General features: G+C 36.6%; 2 protein-coding genes across 4 annotated transcripts in view; one reads left to right on the top strand and one right to left on the bottom strand.

Moving 5' to 3' along the window:
- Positions 1–19,840, bottom strand: part of ACAD11 (acyl-CoA dehydrogenase family member 11) — a 116,234-nt gene that overhangs the window by 32,606 nt on the left and 63,788 nt on the right. For 2 of the 3 annotated variants that reach the window (XM_025291712.3, XM_006052126.4), the window contains 4 exons: positions 14,391–14,468; positions 13,572–13,710; positions 11,129–11,236; positions 6,905–7,003 (listed from right to left, as the gene is read on the bottom strand). In XM_025291712.3, the coding sequence (XP_025147497.3) occupies positions 6,905–7,003; positions 11,129–11,236; positions 13,572–13,710; positions 14,391–14,468 (424 nt within the window). The remainder of the gene's footprint in view (positions 1–6,904; positions 7,004–11,128; positions 11,237–13,571; positions 13,711–14,390; positions 14,469–19,840) is intronic. The other variant, XM_006052127.4, reaches the window with a different exon arrangement.
- Positions 1,691–5,746, top strand: ACKR4 (atypical chemokine receptor 4). Its single transcript, XM_006052125.4, has 2 exons — positions 1,691–1,810; positions 4,203–5,746. Exon 2 carries the CDS (start codon positions 4,212–4,214, stop codon positions 5,262–5,264), a length of 1,053 nt encoding a protein of 350 aa, XP_006052187.3. The 5' UTR covers positions 1,691–1,810; positions 4,203–4,211; the 3' UTR covers positions 5,265–5,746.

Genomic DNA, 19,840 nt, shown 5'->3' with positions numbered 1-19,840 from the left:
ACTCTGAACTCTGTGTTTAGTGCCTATGAAAACAACAACAGAAGGATAAGACCCCCTCCCAGACAGGGGAACCTTGAAGATAGTATCTAGGTTACTCATCACCTAAGAAAAAACATACACTTATCACCTCTTCCTCCAGACAGGCCATAAATTTTTCTGTATCTTTTGGAGTGTAACCTTGGGTTTATTGATTGTTGGCTAATTGTTTGACTGTTTGAGCACATGAGCACATAGCACATGAATGATGGGGTTATTTGGATTGTATTTTCCTTGGTTTATGTAAGTCTCAAGGAATTTGGGGTGGTGGGTTCGGACATGTACACATGGGGTATAAAAGATTTTCACAAATGCTGGTTGGGGTCCTTGACTAAGAGGAGACTCTGTCTTGGGCCCGTTGGTCTAATAAACTGCACTCCACTATCTGCATTGTCCTTCTGACTGAGTTTGTTTCCTGGAACGTGTGGCTACAACAGAGCCACCTGGGAAGCCCCTAGAGAGGGCAGGGATAATATTAAGAGCAGTATCCTTCATAAGACATCAGAGTAATTATCAGCTATGGTCAGGAGCAGAGATGCCTCCTTTGAAGAATTGTGCTAGAGCCTCCTAAGAAAGGCTGAAAATACTCATCTCTTAGCAAAGTTGCCCTCAGTGAATTCACATTGGTAGCTGAAACTGGCCATGGTGGGAGTATTTACACCATGAAGAATGGCAAACACTGCAAATCTAGGTAGTTTTTTTCTTGGTGAGATGGTTTAGCTGCATGCAAATAACTTCCTCAAAGACTGGTAGATAACAAGGAGGAGAACCTGGCTGTACCCTCAGACACACAGGCAGAAGGTGAAGACCTCAGTGACCTAGAGCTTCTTTTCTGTGAACCAACAGGAATGTTAGATCAACTGCTTAGAGAAAAAAAGGTATGGGTCTGAAATAACTTCTGAAGGGAGAGACTAAGCCTAGTCTCCTCTGAGAAAGTAAATAAGGGAACTGTCATGCAAATGTGAGGAGAGTCCAGGTCAAACAGCCTACTAGTGTTAAATCTGCATACATTTCTTTCTCTAACTTTCATTTGTTTGGAAATGGGTGGAGGGGGAGACAGCTGAGATAGGCTTCCCAGACAGAAGGATGTGAAAAGTTTGTGGCTGGTCATTGAAGATTACAAGAAGGCACAAGAATTTAAAGTAATGGGGAAAGGCATACTCTGGGGTCAATGACAGAGGAGGAGTTCAGTGAAGCCAAGGAGAGTCTCACAGTTTAAGTATTAATAAAATATAAAATGACCTGGTATAAAAATTTAAATTCTACTATAAATGCTTAATGATTACTCAGAATTTACTTTTTGATAATTTAATCTTCAAAACGATAATTGTCTGAGTTACAATCATTTTTGTTTTCTTTCCTAGATAAAATAATTTTAGATAGTATTTGTCTAGATACTACCCACAAGTACTTATTAGCTGCCTGGAGATGCTCTGGTGAATTCTCTTGGTTTGGCAGTCAGTACCTCAGCTGCAGTCACGTTCCCATTCCCTTCAGTTAAGTGGAAACTTGGAAAGGTCTGTAGCTTTTGAAACAAGATTGAATTCCTTCAAGTTTATAACCAAGGATACTTAAGAACTTGGATATGATTTCACAGGACGGTTATACATAAATAAAAGATCAAGTGCTCACAAGATTACGTTTCCGGAAAGCCCTCCTGGATGTAAGACAAAGGCGGGGTGTAAAAACGAAAACAAAAGTAGTCTGAGTTAGAGAGTGTCATTTGATTTTACTCTCTGCATTCAAGACTGCTCCTGTCTGCCTACTGAAACAGGTTGGTTTTTTTCTTTCTTTTTCATTCAGAGTTGGATATGACTTTTTTTTTAAGTCCAAAGATTTTGTATATTTACCTATGCAGAAGGAGTAGAGGCATAAAAGTTTACAGGTGCAAAAAAGAGCTATTTGAAAAGTTGTACACTTCAACCTTAAAAATATGAATATAGCAAGAAGAAAATATTATTTTAATACCATTACTTGCCTATAAAGCTTTGTTAATAACAGGTTTTGCTATACCATTTTTTCTTGCTTTGTTTTATAAACACCAATTTTTTAAATTTTTGTAATTATAAAGGCATTTAAATGTGTTTCTATTTATCTGCCAGAAGGATCACTTCTGCAAATAATTTCCAGTCCTATTTTTATTTACTCATATTTTTAGTATGATTAATTCTTTTAAAATATCTTTCCTTAATATCTTATACTGTTTGGCCATATTATACCTTATCACCAGGTTCAAGATTTCTGTGATAAAAGAGAAGGAAAGAACAAAGTTCATATTGTGTTAATAATTAACATATAAGAAAATGAACACTAGAGTGGTCTTCTAGATTGGAACTTTTCACATAACTTTTCAAGTAACGATAAGGATAAAACAGTCATTTAAAATTGTGAGCACCTGGTTTTTACAAAATGAAAGCAGTTCTATGTGGTATTTTTCCTCTATGTGGCCTTCTTCATTTTGCTTTCCTCATTTACAAAAGGTTAGCAAGTATAAGAATATTCTTTTGAAAATGTAGCATAAGCTAGTGTACTGTTTTGAAAATAATTTCTTCATTAATGATTCTATAAGAACATTTGAGATTCTTCCAAGGACAAAAAATAACCCAAGGAAGACAGAAGGGCTAAGGAAAAAGCATAACAAAGCTTAGCACTATAATAAAAATGCTAGAAGTTATTATTATATATATTTTAAAATGTGAATTTTGTGCAAGCTTATCTTAATACTACAGGGTATTATTAATTGACAACATAGTAGAATAACTTAATGCTGAGACACAAGATTCCTGGAATATCATCTTTCCATTCCTAGAGTAACAGCTTTATACTTACTAGTAGACGTTATAGTTGATAAATATTTGCTGGCCACCTAGAGTGTACCAGGCACTCTCTTCAGTTATTAATTACAAATAGAAATCCAATAGGTCACAGTCTTAAGGAACTTAGACCATAGAGGGAAAAGGTAGTCTGGGAAACTCCACAGGACCAGGTCAGTTCTTTGATATGTAGATACAATTGATACATAGATACAGTTATTGGACTGGGAAAGTCTTCTAGAAAGGTGAAATTTGAGTTAACTGAATAGGAAATGGCCTTGAAAGGGACGGTAAGGAAATAGTATATCAGATAAAAGAAGAGAATGAGTAACGATGTAGATGTATACTACGGCACGGTGTGTGCCCAAAAACCACTGGCAAATCAGTACTGCCATCGTCTACAGTGTAAGGTATACAGTAGAGGGTATACAGGAACCATGGGTAGGACTACATTATGGAGCCTTGGGTATCATGGTAAAGAACTTAGATTGTATCTTTCAGAGAGATGTGTCTTCTAGGTAAGGAGCTAAGCAGGAGAGTGATAAGACTGACATTTTAGAGACAGAGCACACTGATGGCAGTAAGAAAAATGTTTTTGACAAGGAAGTGGTAAGAAGGAATGAGAACAGTAGGATACCAGTTGGGAAGACATTGTTATAGGCCAGGTAATAATGTGGATGAATTATGTGAAAAGGAAGAGACAGATTTGAGACCTATTTGGAAGGTAAAATCAGAATTTAGGGGCAGACTGAAAATCTGGGATGAAGGGATGAAGACAGGAATCAAGGATGGTGCAGGCTTAAGGCTTAGGTGACTAGTGGAACAACAGTTCTATCAAATAGTAGTTTACAATCAGCATATAGTGGCAAGTTTTGGAGGGAAGCTAACTAGAGGAGACGTTGTTTTATAAAAGATAACAACTAAAATTAAGTACAATTCTGAGATAATTTATTTAACTTAATTTAAAATAAATTCATGAATAAATATAAGTAAAATATTTATTTTAAATAATTTATTTTAATTTATTGTTGATATACTGCATAAGAATCACAAAGTTGTATATGTAAAAGTTTTAGGGCTTAATGATTAAGAACATTTCCCGGGTATTATTTTTTATCTTCCCTCTGTAAATCCCATTTCCTGTACAGACTTGTAAAAACAAGTGATGAAAAACTACTCTTGAGGATATACTTCGACATGACTTCCATTAAAGAGTTTCAAAGAGTGGCAGACTCAGGCTCACATATGTTATAACAACAAGCTATTCTCTAATAAAAGCATAAAACATATGCTAGAGCAAAAGCGTTTCCATTTAAGCAATATTAAACACACTGTATTCTTTTTGCCATTTAGATTGGAACCATGGCTTTGGAATACAACCAGTCAACAGATTACTATTATGAGGAAAATGAAATGAATGACACTCATGACTATAGTCAGTATGAAGTGATCTGTATAAAAGAAGAGGTCAGAAAATTTGCAAAAGTTTTCCTACCTGCCTTCTTCACAATAGCTTTCATCATTGGACTTGCAGGCAATTCCACCGTAGTGGCGATTTATGCCTATTACAAAAAGCGGAGAACCAAAACAGATGTGTACATCTTGAATTTGGCAGTGGCAGATTTATTCCTTCTATTCACTTTGCCCTTTTGGGCAGTTAATGCAGTTCATGGGTGGGTTTTAGGGACAATCATGTGCAAAGTCACTTCAGCCTTGTACACAGTCAATTTTGTGTCTGGAATGCAGTTTCTGGCTTGTATCAGCACAGACAGATACTGGGCAGTAACTAAAGCTCCCAGTCAATCTGGAGTGGGAAAACCATGCTGGGTCATCTGTTTCTGTGTCTGGGTGGCTGCCATCTTACTGAGTATCCCTCAGTTGGTTTTTTATACAGTAAATCATAAAGCTAGGTGCGTTCCCATCTTTCCATACCACCTAGGAACATCAATGAAAGCATCAATTCAAATCCTGGAAATCTGCATTGGATTTATAATACCTTTTCTTATCATGGCAGTGTGCTACTTCATCACGGCAAAGACACTCATCAAGATGTCTAACGTTAAAAAGTCTCAGCCCCTCAAAGTTCTGCTCACAGTGGTCATGGTTTTCATCGTCACTCAATTACCTTATAATATTGTCAAGTTCTGCCAAGCCATAGACATCATCTACTCCCTGATCACTGACTGTGACATGAGCAAACGCATGGATGTTGCCATCCAAATCACAGAGAGTATTGCACTCTTTCACAGCTGCCTCAACCCAGTCCTGTATGTTTTCATGGGAACCTCTTTTAAAAACTACATCATGAAAGTTGCCAAGAAATATGGATCCTGGAGAAGACAAAGACAAAATGTGGAGGAGATTCCTTTCGAATCTGAAGATGTTACAGAGCCAACCAGTACTTTCAGCATTTAAATATAAGACCCATCTGTCTCTTGCTTCAATACACATGAATGATGCTTCCTGCTGAGAACATCTACATCTGCATCAAACATCTGTATTTTTCAGAAATTCAAATTTCAAACACTGTGGTGGCAACTTGTTGCAAAGAAGAGGGGGTGGGAAAGGGGAGTGGAGTAGAAGCCAAGAAAAATAGGAAACAAAATAATAAATTCATAAAACATAGAAATTAAAGCTAACAATATAAGAAAATAGTATTAACAGTCATACATAAGAAAAACACTACAAGTTAGGTCATCTAAAATGGATTATTAAAGAGGTTTAATTTTTACAGTTATTTTAAATTATCTAAATTTTAATATATTTTTCCTGCATAATTTTAATACTTGAATAATCATGCAGCAACATTTAATGACTTTTTCTTTTTCTGTTTCTAATTTGTAAGTGATTTGATAAAACTTCAGAAAGAGTAAAAATTAGCAATCAAAAATAAAAAAATAAGCTTTCTGGCTGTCTTTTTCTTTTTCCTGTTTCTAATGTGTAAGTGATTTTGTAAAACTCCAGAAAGAATAAAAACTAGCAAAAAAAAAAAAAAAGCTTTTCTGGCCGTTTAATATATTACTAGTAAGTTTCTTAACATATAATTTACTTTTATGTCAACTTTCTTTAGTAATAAGCTGGTTATCCTACTAGACTTACCACGTATACTCTAGAAGCAATCCTCAGACAAGCACAGGTTTTAATTTTTATAATTGCCTAAAGGACTTATCCACTTATGTGATTCTATTACTAAGGGTTGACTAAATATTTTCCTATATGTAAAGACTTTTATTTTTCACTTAAACACTTGTATTTTTAAGCAATGAAAATATGTACCACAAATAAATTTTAATAACATGTACTGCTTATTTCTTCAAAAATTATATATAAATTATTATAGTCCAGGTAATATGCCCCTACTAAAATTTAATTTTGGTAGAAATGACAATGGCTAAACATGGTGTGCTAATATGAATTTTTACCTCACAAACTGTAAAAAAAAAAAAAATAGATGTTTTCTGCTCTTAAACATTGCCTAATCAAGACATTATTTTAAGATTACTTTCCTTTTATCAGTTCAGTTCAGTTCAGTTTAGTCACTCAGTCATGTTCGACTCCTTGCGACCCCATGGATCACAGCACGCCAGGCCTCTCTGTCCATCACCAGCTCCCGGAGTTCACTCAAACTGATGTCCATCGAGTCAGTGATGCCATCCAGCCATCTCATCCTCTGTCGTCCCCTTCTCCTCCTGCCCCCAATCCCTCCCGCCATCAGAGTCTTCTACAATGAGTCAACTCTTCACATGAGGTGGCCAAAGTATTGGAGTTTCAGCTTTAGCATCAGTCCTTCCAATGAACACCCAGGACTGATCTCCTTTAGAATGGACTGGCTGGATCTCCTTGCAGTCCAAGGGACTCTCAAGAGTCTTCTCCAACACCACAGTTCAAAAGCATCAATTCTTCGGTGCTCAGCTTTCTTCCTTTTATCAACTATTTCTAAATTTGAAAATGCTTTCAAAGGTAGAATTTAAAGAACTGTGGTCATGAAATGAATAACTATGTATCTTATTATTCTAGCACAGCATCTGGCATGAAGGATCATTATGAATACTCACCACTGCTCCACCATTTCCTGCCATTAACTATATAGCTGTCTCCATCTCGCTGGATGCTACATTCAATATTTGTGGCATCACTTGAAGCTACATCGGGCTCTACAAATAAGCAAAGGCTGAATTTACAGGCAGGCAGATACCACTGGTTTATAAAAGACACTTAAAGAAATGTGAACTCTTTGATGACAGAGGCATCTTTGTCTTTTTCATCTTCCTACCATTACACATAGTAGGTATTCAATAAATGTGCACTGAGAGAATGAATGAAATATTTAGAACAACTCAGATAGATCAGCTATCCAAATTGTGTTTTTGGCTTACTCAGTGACACATGACTTGGGTTACAACGCACTTAATCCTTTCTCTAATCATCAAACACACATTAAAAATATCATTGTTTACTTTCCACAATGGAAATCTGTACTACATATTTGCAAGCCAGATTTCCCTACCATCAGTTCAGTTCAGTTCAGTTCAGTCACTCAGTCGTGTCCAACTCTTTGCAACCCCATGGACTGCAGCATGCCAAGATTCTCTGTCCATCACCAACTCCCGGAGGTTACTCAAACTCATGTCCATTGAGTCAGTGATCCTATCCAACCATCTCATACTCTGTCATCCCCTTCTCCTCGTGCCTTCAGTCTTTCCCAGCATCAGGGTTTGCATCAGATGGCCAAAGTATCAGTCCTTCCAATGAATATTCAGGAATGATTTCCTTTAGGATGGACTGGTTGGATCTCCTTGCAGTCCATGGGAATCTCAAAGAGTCTTCTTCAACACCACAGTTCAAAAGCATCAATTCTTCGGCTCTCAGCTTTCTTCACAGTCCAACTCTCACATCCATACATGACTACTGGAAAAACCATAGCTCTGACTAGATGGACCTTTGCTGGCAAAGTAATGTCTCTGCTTTTGAATATGCTGTCTAGATTGGTCATAACTTTTCTTCTAATGAGCAGGTGTCTTTTAATTTCATAGCTGCAGTCACCATCTGCAGTGATTTTGAAGCCCAAGAAAATAAAGTCTGTCACTGTTTCCATTATTTCCCCATCTATTTGCTATGAAATGATGGGACCAGATGTTATAATCTTAGTTTTCTGAAAGTTGAATTTTAAGCCAACTTTTTCACTTTCTTTTTTCACTTTCATAGAGAGACTCTTCAGTTCTTCTTCCCTTTCTGCCATAAGGGTGGTGTCATCTGCACATCTGAGGTTATTGATATTTCTCCTGGCAGTCTTGATTCCAGCTTGTGCTTCATCCAGCCTGACATACTTTTTTTTTTTTCTATGTACTCTCCATATAAGTTTAATAAGCAGGGAGACAACATACAGCCTTGACGTATTCCTTTCCTGATTTGGAACCAGTCTGTTGTTCCATGTCCAGTTCTAACTGTTGCTTCCTGACCTGCATACAGATTTCTCAGGAGGCAGGTCAGGTGGTTGGGTATTCCCATCTCTTGAAGAATTTTTCATAGTTTGTTGTGATCCACACAGTCAAAGGCTTTGGCATAGTCAATAAAGCAGAAATAGATGTTTTTCTGGAACTCTCTCGCTTTTTTGATGATCCAACAGATGTTGGCAATTTGATCTCTGGTTCTTCTGTCTTTTCTAAATCCAGCTTGAATATCAGGAATTTCATGGGTCATGTACTGTTAAAGCCTGGCTTGGAGAATTTTGAGCATCACTTTGCTAGCGTGTGAGATGAGTGCAACTGTGCGGTAGTTTGAGCTTTCTTTGGCATTGTCTTTCTTTGGGATTGGAATGAAAACTGACCTTTTCCAGTCCTGTGGCCACTGTTGAGTTTTCCAAATTTGCTGGCATATTGAGTGCAGCACTTTCACAGCATCATCTTTTAGGATTTGAAATAGCTCAAATGGAATTCCATCACCTCCACTAGCTTTGTTCGTAGTGATGCTTCCTAAGACCCACTTGACTTTGCATTCCAGAATGTCTGGCTCTAGGTGAGTGATCACACCATCATGATTATCTGGGTCATGAAGATCTGTTTTGTATAGTTCTTCTGTGTATTCTTGCCACCTTTTCTTAATATCTTCTGCTTCTGTTAGGTCCATACCATTTCTGTCCTTTATCGAGCCCATCTTTGCATGAAATGTTCCCTTGGTATCTCTAATTTTCTTGAGATCTCTAGTCTTTCCCGTTTTATTGTTTTCCTCTATTTCTTTGCATTGATCACTGAGGAAGGCTTTCTTATCTCTCCTTGCTATTCTCTGGAACTCTGCATTCAAATGGGTCTATCTTTCCTATTTTCCTTTGCCTTTTGCTTCTCTTCTTTTCACAGCTATTTGTAAGGCCTCCTCAGACAACCATTTTGCCTTTTTGCATTTCTTTTTCTCGGGGATGGTCTTGATCACCATAGGTTTAGTATATTAACCAACTTTTTTTTAAATTAATTTTTTTGGGAGTATATTTGATTTACAATGTTGTGTTAGTTTCTGCTGTACAGAAAAGTGAATCATAATATCCACTCTTTTTAGATTCTTTTCCCATACATACACAGGGAGGTCATTAGCTCCCTGTGCTATACAGTAGGCTATATACAAGTTATCGATTGTATACGTGTGTGTGTGTGTGTGTGTGTATAATGTGTATATGTTAGTCCCCATCTCTCAATTTATCCCTCCCTGCTGCTTGCTCCCTTGGTAACCATAGCTTGTTTTCTGCATCTCTGACACTATTTCTGTAGTATCTTAAACAACTTCTAACTGTGCCTTTCAAATTCCATCAGTAGTGCTGTCATCGATCTATTTTGCATTCTATAAAACCGGCTCAACATTTATTGTCTTCAGAAAGCTTTCCATAGGACACCTTTACAAGACTGTTTTACAGCACTGCATTTTAGAACTTAACAGGCTAGTTCTAAATCATAGTAATCTGCATTTGTTAATATGCTGCTCTTTTGTGCAGTATCCTTCAAATAGTTTATGTGTTCCCTTTCTAAAACTAGAGACACTCTTTCTTTAGAAAAGGAGCTTTCTACTTAAAAGTTTTTTTTTTTTAATTTATATTTATGGTTGTGCTGGGTCTTTGTTTTGTGCACTGGCTTTCTCTGGTTGTGGAGAATGTGGGCTGCTCTCTAGTTGCAGTGCACAAGCTTCTCATTGTGGTGGCTTCTCCTGTTGTAGAGCACAGGCTCTAGGTGCATGGGCTTCAGTAGCTGGGTTGCACGAGTTAGTTGCTCTGCAGCATGTGGAATCTTCCCGGATCAGGGATCACACCATGTCCCCTGCATTGGCAGGTGGATTCTTATCCACTGTACCACCTGGGAGGTCCCAGTTTTACTATTATAAATGCATGCAGTGTTATAGAAGGATAATAAATTCTGATAAATTTATGGCCAGATGAAACTTAGTTTAATTCTAACTCAATTATAAAACAATGACTTTGTTTTTTGAGTAAGAGTTCTTAATAACTGTTTCCTATGTACAAATATACCAAGACCCACTTTTATTAGCATGCTCCTACTTTCATCAGCCCACATGATTATAATTTATAATTTGAGCTATATGACCAACACGGGTAAAAGTTCTATTTTTTTCGATTTATGGCAGAGTGGAGTACTTTTTAAGTGTCAGTATAAAATTATCACAAAGATGAATGTTTCATACACTAAGGTAAAAAAGATCTTAAATGTCCTTAGAAGGCAATTTTAAATGCAAGTCAAAATATTATGAGATTAGGTTTGCTGCTACTGCTAAGTCACTTCAGTCGTGTCTGACTCTGTGCGACCCCATAGATGGCAGCCCACCAGGCTTCTCCGTCCATGGGATTCTCCAGGCAAGAACACTGGAGTGGGTTGCCATTTCCTTCTCCAATGCATGAAAGTGAAAAGTGAAAGTGAAGTCACTCAGTCGTGTCCAACTCTTTGCAGCCCCACAGATTGCAGCCCACCAGGCTCCTCCACCCATGGGATTTTCCAGGCAAGAGTACTGGAGTGGGGTGCCATTGCCTTCTCCAGAAATTATGTTTACTCTGCTGCTAAAGCAGGCTACCAGAAAACATATGGTATCCTCCCAAAGTGGAGGATGATTTTATTCTGCACATTTTAAAATGCCAAAATATTAAAACTGGGCTCACAACAAACACATTCATATTTCTGGTCACAGAAAAATTTGCCTAAACACAAAGCCACATCCCACATTTCTTTAGTTCCTCCATAATAACCTCAAGAGTGCACAATGGGAGAACGTGACTGATTTGCTCTTACCTGTCATACAGAAGCAGGAGGCAATATTCCCTTGAAGAAGAGGCTCTAGCCACTGCTGCTTCTGTTTCTCACTTCCATATAGGTGGAGCACCTCCATGTTCCCTGTGTCTGCATGTAATAAAGAAAAGCATTAATTTTGCATTTAAAAATGTACTAATATGAAATCCAAACTTTATATAGATAAGAGACATGAATCTTTCTAATATTTACTAACAAAAATATTTTGAAACATAATAGATGAAATCAGGTGTGTTCAGGGTGGCATGGCCATAGACTAAACATAATAGTAAATATAATTTACAAAGAAGGTATGCCATAAGCAGTCATAACTACATGGCATTTGGTGCCTATTATTCAGCTTGTTTTGAATCACAGACACTTGTCTACTTCATCCCAATGAAGCATGGTTCTAGAGAGTTTTGACTCAATTAGGACTGAGGAAAATAATTTACTGGCTAACTTTTGCCTGTTATCTTGCAAATATACTCTGCTAGGAACTAAAAAGCCTCTTGATGAAAGTGAAAGAAGAGAGTGAAAAAGTTGGCTTAAAGCTCAACATTCAGAAAACTAAGATCATGGCATCTGGTCCCATCACTTCATGGGAAATAGATGGGGAAACAGTGGAAACAGTGTCAGACTTTATTTTCTGGGGCTCCAAAATCACTGCAGATGGTGACTGCAGCCATGAAATTAAAAGACGCTTACTCCTTGGAAGGAAAGTTATGACCAACCTAGATAGCATATTCAAAAGCAGAGGCATTACTTTGCCAACAAAGGTCCGTCTAGTCAAGGCTATGGTTTTTCCTGTGGTCATGTACGGATGTGAAAGTTGGACTGTGAAGAGGGCTGAATGCCGAAGAATTGATGCTTTTGAACTGTGGTGTTGGAGAAGACTCTTGAGAGTCCCTTGGACTGCAAGGAGATCCAATCAGTCCATTCTAAAGGAGATCAGCCCTGGGTGTTCTTTCGAAGGACTGATGCTGAAGCTGAAACTCCAATACTTTGGCCACCTCATGCGAAGAGTTGACTCATTGGAAAAGACTCCGATGCTGGGAGGGATTGGGGGCAGGAGGAGAAGGGGACGACAGAAGATGAGATGGCTGGATTGCATCACTGATTTGATGGACATGAGTCTGAGTGAACTCTGGGAGTTGGTGATGGACAGGGAGGCCTGGCGTGCTGCAGTTCATGGGGTCGCAAAGAGTCAGACACGACTGAGCGACTGAACTGAACTGAACTGGAAGTCCTTGAAGGCATCCTTGATTCTTCCATTAATACCCCAAAACCAACCAGGAAATCCTTTTAGCTCTGCCTTCAAAATACAGTTAGAATCTTTCACTTCTCACTCTTTCCACTGCTACTTCCCTGAACAAATCCCTATCATCCATCACTCAGGACCATCACAACAAGAGTCCCTGCTTATATCCTTCTCCTTTTGTTAATTCTCAACATGGCAGCCAAAGAAATCCTTTAAAAACTGAAGAGAAATCTCATCATTCCTCTGCTCAAATGTCCATTTCATTAAAGTATAAGCTGTCATCTGCTTGTTAAGCCCCAACATATAAGGAAGACCCTTTCCCTCTGATATCTTCTACTTTTCTTTCCCTGCCACAATAACCTCCTTGGTTATTCCTAAAATACACCAATCACATTCATGCTTTAAGGCCTTTGTACTTTATGTTCTCTATGTTATAAAAACTCTTCCCCCAGATCTCAGCAGGGCTGACTCTCTCACCCTCTTTAAGTCTTAACTGAATGTCAGGTTTTCAATAAGGCTTATCCTGTGCCTTTCATCTTAATAATAAATTGTAATACATATTCCCCATCTCTCAGCATTCCAGCACTTCCCTACCTTGTTGGGGTTTTTTCTTCCAAAGAACTTTCCATCTTCAAACTTACTGTAAAATTACTTATTTAATCTATCTGGTGTTTATTTTTGTTTCTTTCTATTAGAATGTCAGCTCCATGATGGCAGAAAACTTTGTGTATTTCATTATCTATCCCGAGTTCCTAAAATGGTACTTAGCATATAGTAGGCAACTGATAAAGAATGAGCAAGTAAGTGGAGAGACAGTGAGGCTAACCAAAAGATTTTAAAACTCTATTCATTCCAACTAACCACAGATATATTTAATACTGAGTCAGAAATCTGGAAATTTTATAATGCCAATCCCTTTGATCGTAACTTCTATTCACTAATACTCAGTGTAATGATGTTTAATAAAAGAATAATACAATGAGAACATTAGATCCATTTTTTAACATTTAAATGAAAGTAACTAAAAAGTAAAATTACAAATTTATAAATCAAAAAAAAAAAAAAAAAAACAAATTTATAAATCAATGACTTTGTGTAAGAAAATCTCCTTGTCAAAAAATAGAGAAATTGTAAACACTGCTTAAAATATCTAAGAAAAGTTATGATTTAAAATAATGTTGTAACCTGGGGCTTGGCAGTTAAAGATATCTGGAGCAAAAAAGCATTTTCCTGTTTCTTCAGCAATCAAGGCATAGTCCACCTGGGTGAGACCGCTTACAGCTGGCAAAAACAAGTTCCAGAGGCCTTCTGCTTTGGCCATTTCCTGTCAAGATGATGAATATGCCAGAGTGACCATAATTTATCACAACCTAAAATAGTTTACTTTTAAAAGATATTGGTATTTATGCCTTTCAAACTTATGAAATTACTTCATCGTATCCTACAATGTGCTGTCATTAACTCATTGTAAATCAACATTTTCTCAATGGTTAAATAAATGACTTTTCCGCAAAGCTTCCTTATATTTGGCTGAAAAACTAAATTTACTTACTTGAGTGCTTCCTACTGTATCATAGCTATTATAAAATCTCTTCCATTTGAGTATAATTATGCCAAATACACTATTTTGTGCACTTCAATTTCTAATATGTGTTAACATTTGAAAACATGAATTTGGTTAAGTCTATGTGGGACAAATACTCTGCCTCAGCTTCAGTCTCAAGTGAGAGTGTTGTTTGTATTTTTAATTTGAATAGCTATAAGAGGCTGTCTTCATTACATATCACACACAACACGCTAGGTAAACTAATTTGTATATTACAGATTCTATTTTTAAATTTCTTTTTAAAAAGTATACTTGAATAACTATCCTCTACATATATAACAAAAGTTATAATTGATATAATTATCCTCTACATATATAACAAGAGAAGCGACAACAAAGTTCTCAAATAAAACCTGCATATAAATTGTCCAGTTTTAAGGTTCTCTTATTTTTCTTACCTTGAGTTTATCAATTACTAAAGGTTTTTTCCACTTGTCCACTGAATTTTCATTTTGAACACAGAACTCAATTACCTCCTAAAAGTATAAAAGGATAAAAAAGTTCATTAGTTAGAGTTAATAAAAGTAATGCCATAAGCTGCTAATATCCAAAGTAAATAAACATATTTAAGTGAAAAGCTCTTTCAGCTGCTATTGAATCAGTAAAGTTTCTTTCTAAAATCAGACACAGAATTATAAAAAATTTTACAGTTTTGTTTTTTTTTTTTGCATATCAGGCATCCTAGCTTTGGTAGAGGGAAGCAGTGATCTCTGATCCCTCCTCTTGCCCTATTTGTGACATTTGGTTTTGCTTCCTGACTCCTGCCTATGTGGCCCATTGGAAACTTTGGCCCAGGCTAAGACATATAATTATATGTGTAATATATAATCATATGTAATATATAGTTATAATAAATAATACAATATTTTATTCCTCACAAAATTATGCTGCCTTGGTATTAGAGAATTAACTTTCAAAATCCTACACCAAGATTTGAGTGTTCCATTTTCAGTACAATGGCATACTGGATGGTCATAGAATCCTCTCCCAGGGTAATACAACTAAAACTGCTGGGTAAAATATTAAAAATAATTTAAAAAATACATGTAATAATACATAGCTGTGCTGAAAGGAAAATAAGGAAACTCCTCAGAGGCCAGGAATAAAAATGTCTGACTTTAGGCGTGAGTGAGCACTGGAACCAAGTTTGTCTGGAGGGTGTAGGCTGATCCAATTAGCCTAGATCCTAGTTTCCAATGGGCCACATAGGCAGGCAAAACCAAATGTCAGAAACAGGGCAAGAGGAGGGATCAGAGACCACCACTCCCTGCATCAAAGCCAGGATGCCTGATCTGCAAAACCTAAGTGGAAAAAAGTAGAAAATAAAAACAAAAAGCTGAATAAGACCATTCACAGGATGGAACAGAAAAAAGAAACATTTCTAACCTGCAGCCTGTCTTCAATCAAGTTTGAGATCTGAATTCACAGACCTATGTGGCCCTAAAGATTCAAGTCAAAAATTAAGTTTACAGTGTTCCTGGTGACAGTGCCTAAAAGTACTGCAGAAGCAAAAGCAAATTCACTCTGGAGGAAAAATTCTTTTTAAAAAAAGCCTTGACTAATCCCTGCAGATAAAATTCCATTCCAAAGAACGTGATTCCAGAATGAAAAAAACTAAACAGGTAACAAGCCACCATTAGCAAGAATTAGCAAAAACAAAAGTTTAACAAAATAGAATCATACCCCCAAAGGCCACAGATAGAATAATGATTAAATACAGAATAAAAAGTATTTGTGTCCAATAGATTCCAGGAATAAAAGAAGGAATTAAGAGGCAGACAAAGGACTATCAAACTTGGGTAGACAAACCTGAAAAAGACTGAATACAACTTGAGGCAAAGAAAAACCATAGTAATTAAATTTAAAAACACAATGGCAGTGATTCTCAAACTTTGGTGGGCATCAGAATCACTTGATAAAACACAAGAGTTCAGGCTGTATCCTTCCTCGATGAGTCTACTTGTGTATTCCTATTTTTGTAATCTTAACTAGCTCTCTAGGCAATTCTGACACAATCCAAATAATGAGATACACCCCTCTATGCAAGGTTGAAAGATGGACTAGTTACATTCAAATAATAATACATTGAAAGAAAGATCTGAAGAAATTACTCCTTTCTTGAATGAAGCACAGAAATTCAATGGAAGGAAAATATGAGTGGTTAAAAGATATGATGGATACAGAGAGAATCATTACTTCCCTTTTCAAATTTGGGGGGAGGAGGGGAAAGGAAAAAAGAAAGAAAAATAAGCATTTACTAGCAAATTCTCATTAAAGGATTTTGATCCAAGAAGGAACATCTGGGTTGTAAGAAGGAATAGTAAATAAATAAAGTGATAAATACAAGGGTAAGTTGAAATTTAACAACTAGCTACATAAAAACAATAACAGTAATCTCTAATCTGTGAACTAAAATATTGGACTATAAGGACATTTTCCAATATTTTGGTCTTAAAAAACTCTGTACTTATTTCCTACATACAGGCTAATAGAATTACTGAAATAAGGCTATGAACATTGGTCAAAACTCTGTATTAAAAATTGTTTTCTAAAATTGTTCCACCAAATTACAGTCATATAAGTAAATATGCTAAAATGTTCCTTTTATTGAAGCATGGCTAATCTAAAACTTCAAGAAGACAAAGGATGGCTCTTTCACAGGCACCACAATGAACAGTATTTGTCATTTCTGTCAGGAAGTAAGTTAAGTTGGAAGACTTCCTGTTTATGGTTGTTAATTATTATCCTTTCCATCCCTCATGTTGCCATGGAAATAGTAATGCAATTGTGTTTGATAAGAAATGTGTTATGTAATATGTGTACAAATTCCCATCTGTGACTACCTCTGTTTGACTCTATAGTTGTGAGAAATTACACTATGCCATTTGTCAGTTCAGTTCAGTCACTCAGTCATGTCTGACTCTTTGTGACCCCATGGACTGCAGGACATCAGGCTTCCCTGTCCATCACCAACTCCTAGAGTTTGCTCAATCTCAAGTCCATAAAGTCCGTGATACCATCCAACCATCTCATCCTCTGTTGTCCCCTTCTTCTCCTGCCTTCAGTCTTTCCCAGCACCAAATGAAAGTGAAAGTTGCTCGTCATGTTCACTCTTTGTGACACCATGGACTGAGGTCCATGGAATTCTCCAGGCCAGAATCCTGGAGTGGGTAGCCATTCACTTTTGCAGGGGATCTTCCCAACCCAGGGATCGAACACAGGTCTCCTGCATTGCAGGCAGATTCTTTACCAGTTGAGCCACCAGGGAAGCCCTCCATCAGGGTCTTTTCTGATGAGTCAGTTCTTCGCAACAGGTGGCCAAAGTACTGGAGATTCAGCTTCAGCATCAGTCCTTCCAATGAATATTCAGGACTGATTTCCTTTAGGATGGACTGGTTGGATCTCCTTGCAGTCCAAGGGACTTTCACTTGTCTTCTCCAACACCATAGTTCAAAAGCATCAATTCTTTAGCACTCAGTTTTCATTATGCCATTTATATAATTATTTAAAAATTTGTATTATTTAATAGTGAAAAGTCAAAGTGGAAGTCGCTCAGTCATGTCTGACTCTTTGCAACCCCATGGACTGTATAATCCATGGAATTCTCCAGGCCAGAATACTGGAGCCTTCCCTTCTCCAGGAGATCTTCCCAACCCAGGGATTGAACCCACGTCTCCCATATTGCAGGCAGATTCTTTACCAGCTGAGCCACAAGGGAAGCCCAAGAATACTGGAGTGGGTAGCCTATCCCTTCTCCAGGGGATCTTCCCGACCCAGAAATTGAACTGGGGTCTCCTTCATTGAAGACGGATTCTTTACCAACTGAGCTATGAGGAATAAAATCTATATGTTGCAAAGAGTCAGACAAGATTTAGCGACTGAACAACACAATACGTGGTATGGTAGAAGTTATAATTAAAATAATTTATCACAAATAATCTTTCTTTAATTCTTAAAGTATGAAAAAATAGTTTATTGATGGAAAAGGAAAACAGAAAATATGCTTGGTGCCTGATCAATTATCCCCAGATATCACCTTTAATATTTAACTTTCTCATTCACTGACAGACACACTGCTTTGGAGTATGTTAGTTCATAGTCTTAAATCTGAGCCTATAAGTAATTTTGCAATATAATACATTTTTCACTTTAAACTTAAGTCTGTTAGAAAAAAAGAAGCAAGAATTCTTCCCTAATATATTATTAGATTCAGTAAAAAATATGACTAATGTTACCATTATATTAAAAGTGTGTTCTCAAGTATGTCATGTTGCTAGTTTCTGTTCTACATGCTATTTTAAAACTCCTTATTCATTTTAAATAAGAAGAATTGCCTTTATTTCATTTCCTTTTTTCTTCCAGTTTTATTGAGATATAATTGACTTATAGCACTGTATATATTTAAGGTATACAGCATAATAACTTGACTAACATACATCATGAAATGATTATCACAATGTTTAGTGAATATACACATCTCATATAGATATAAAATTAAAGAAATAGAAAAAATTTTTTCTTTCACACATAACTGTAAGTTGTATTTATCATGCTGTGTATTACATTCCTAGTTATCTATCTTATAACTGGAAGTTTATAACTTTTGATTACCACCAATTCCCTCTCCCTCCCCTCCAGGAAGAATCACCTTTTAACGTTTTAATGGATAATGGGTTCCTATGTTCTTACTTTATGATATTCAAAGAATTTTAAAAGGTCATTAGAAGAGCATAAATTGAACCTTATTTTTTTCCTGTTATAAGTTGGGAAGATACATAAAGTATTAAGAAAAAATCATCAGGAGTCTTACTACTAAAGATATGTAATATTAAGATGTTAGTTTATTATATGATACAATCTTATTTTCTAGATATGATTGTTCTAGTTTTTATAAATATAGTTATAATCATAGTGGACAGAATTTTATAGGCTTTCTCACCTTCTGTTTTGAAAAAGCTAATTACTCTTCCCCAAGTATCATTTCAAATGAGTGTGTTCAGAAATAGGGATTAGTATTGTTCAGAATCATTCTACAGGATAAAACATTTACAGATGTTAGTACAAGTTTTTAAAGCGAGAAAACGCTCTCATTAGATATACTTTAAATTTGAAAAATCTGCAAACAGAAAATGGTTATGGCTTTCCTTGCCACACACAATGTTGACAAATCTTTCCTTTAAAACTATAGACTGCTTTTTCTAAATTTATCACAAAGCATTTTACTGAAAATTCTTTGTAAATATTTTAGTAGCTGCATGAGATGAGGTTCAGCAGATGTATCATGATCCAACTTGTAACACCTCTTCTGTGCTTCCCTGGATTGCTCACATTTAGGAACGAAAGAACAAGGCTACTTGGTTTCCTCTGCCACTTGACTCTCCTTTGAATAAATCAGGTAGGCTGATAGGCAAGCTGGGGTCTACACCAAGTCCCCACTGGGGAAAAAAAAGTGGAGAACTCTTCTCTGGAGTATTAACCATCATTTGAAGCTCTGGTTTTTTGGAAACAGATCATCTGCTTTTTTAGAGTACTCTGGCAGCCTTTTGTATGGAGCAATCACTGCTGCTACCCAGGAGTGTTAGAAACCAGCCCAAGCAGCCCACAAATTACAGGTTTATTCTTCAATCAAATATCTTGATTTCTCTTCCTCTTCTCATTCTTGCTCTTCATAACAGGCAATCATAAGGGGTCCATTGTAAAAAGAAAAAAATTGGTTACCACCTGTATTAAAGACTGCTCTCACTTTGAAATTCTCTTGAAACGTGGCTTTCTGTTAAGGTTTAGTCTTTGGTATGATCATTCTGCTTTCCAAATCCAATTTCCATTCTCTTTTCAAAACCTTTAGTCC

Source organism: Bubalus bubalis, chromosome 1, assembly GCF_019923935.1.
Source record: "Bubalus bubalis isolate 160015118507 breed Murrah chromosome 1, NDDB_SH_1, whole genome shotgun sequence".
Lineage (NCBI taxonomy): Eukaryota > Metazoa > Chordata > Mammalia > Artiodactyla > Bovidae > Bubalus > Bubalus bubalis.
Note: the sequence above shows the minus strand (reverse complement) of the source record. Positions and strands in the feature narration are given on the sequence as shown.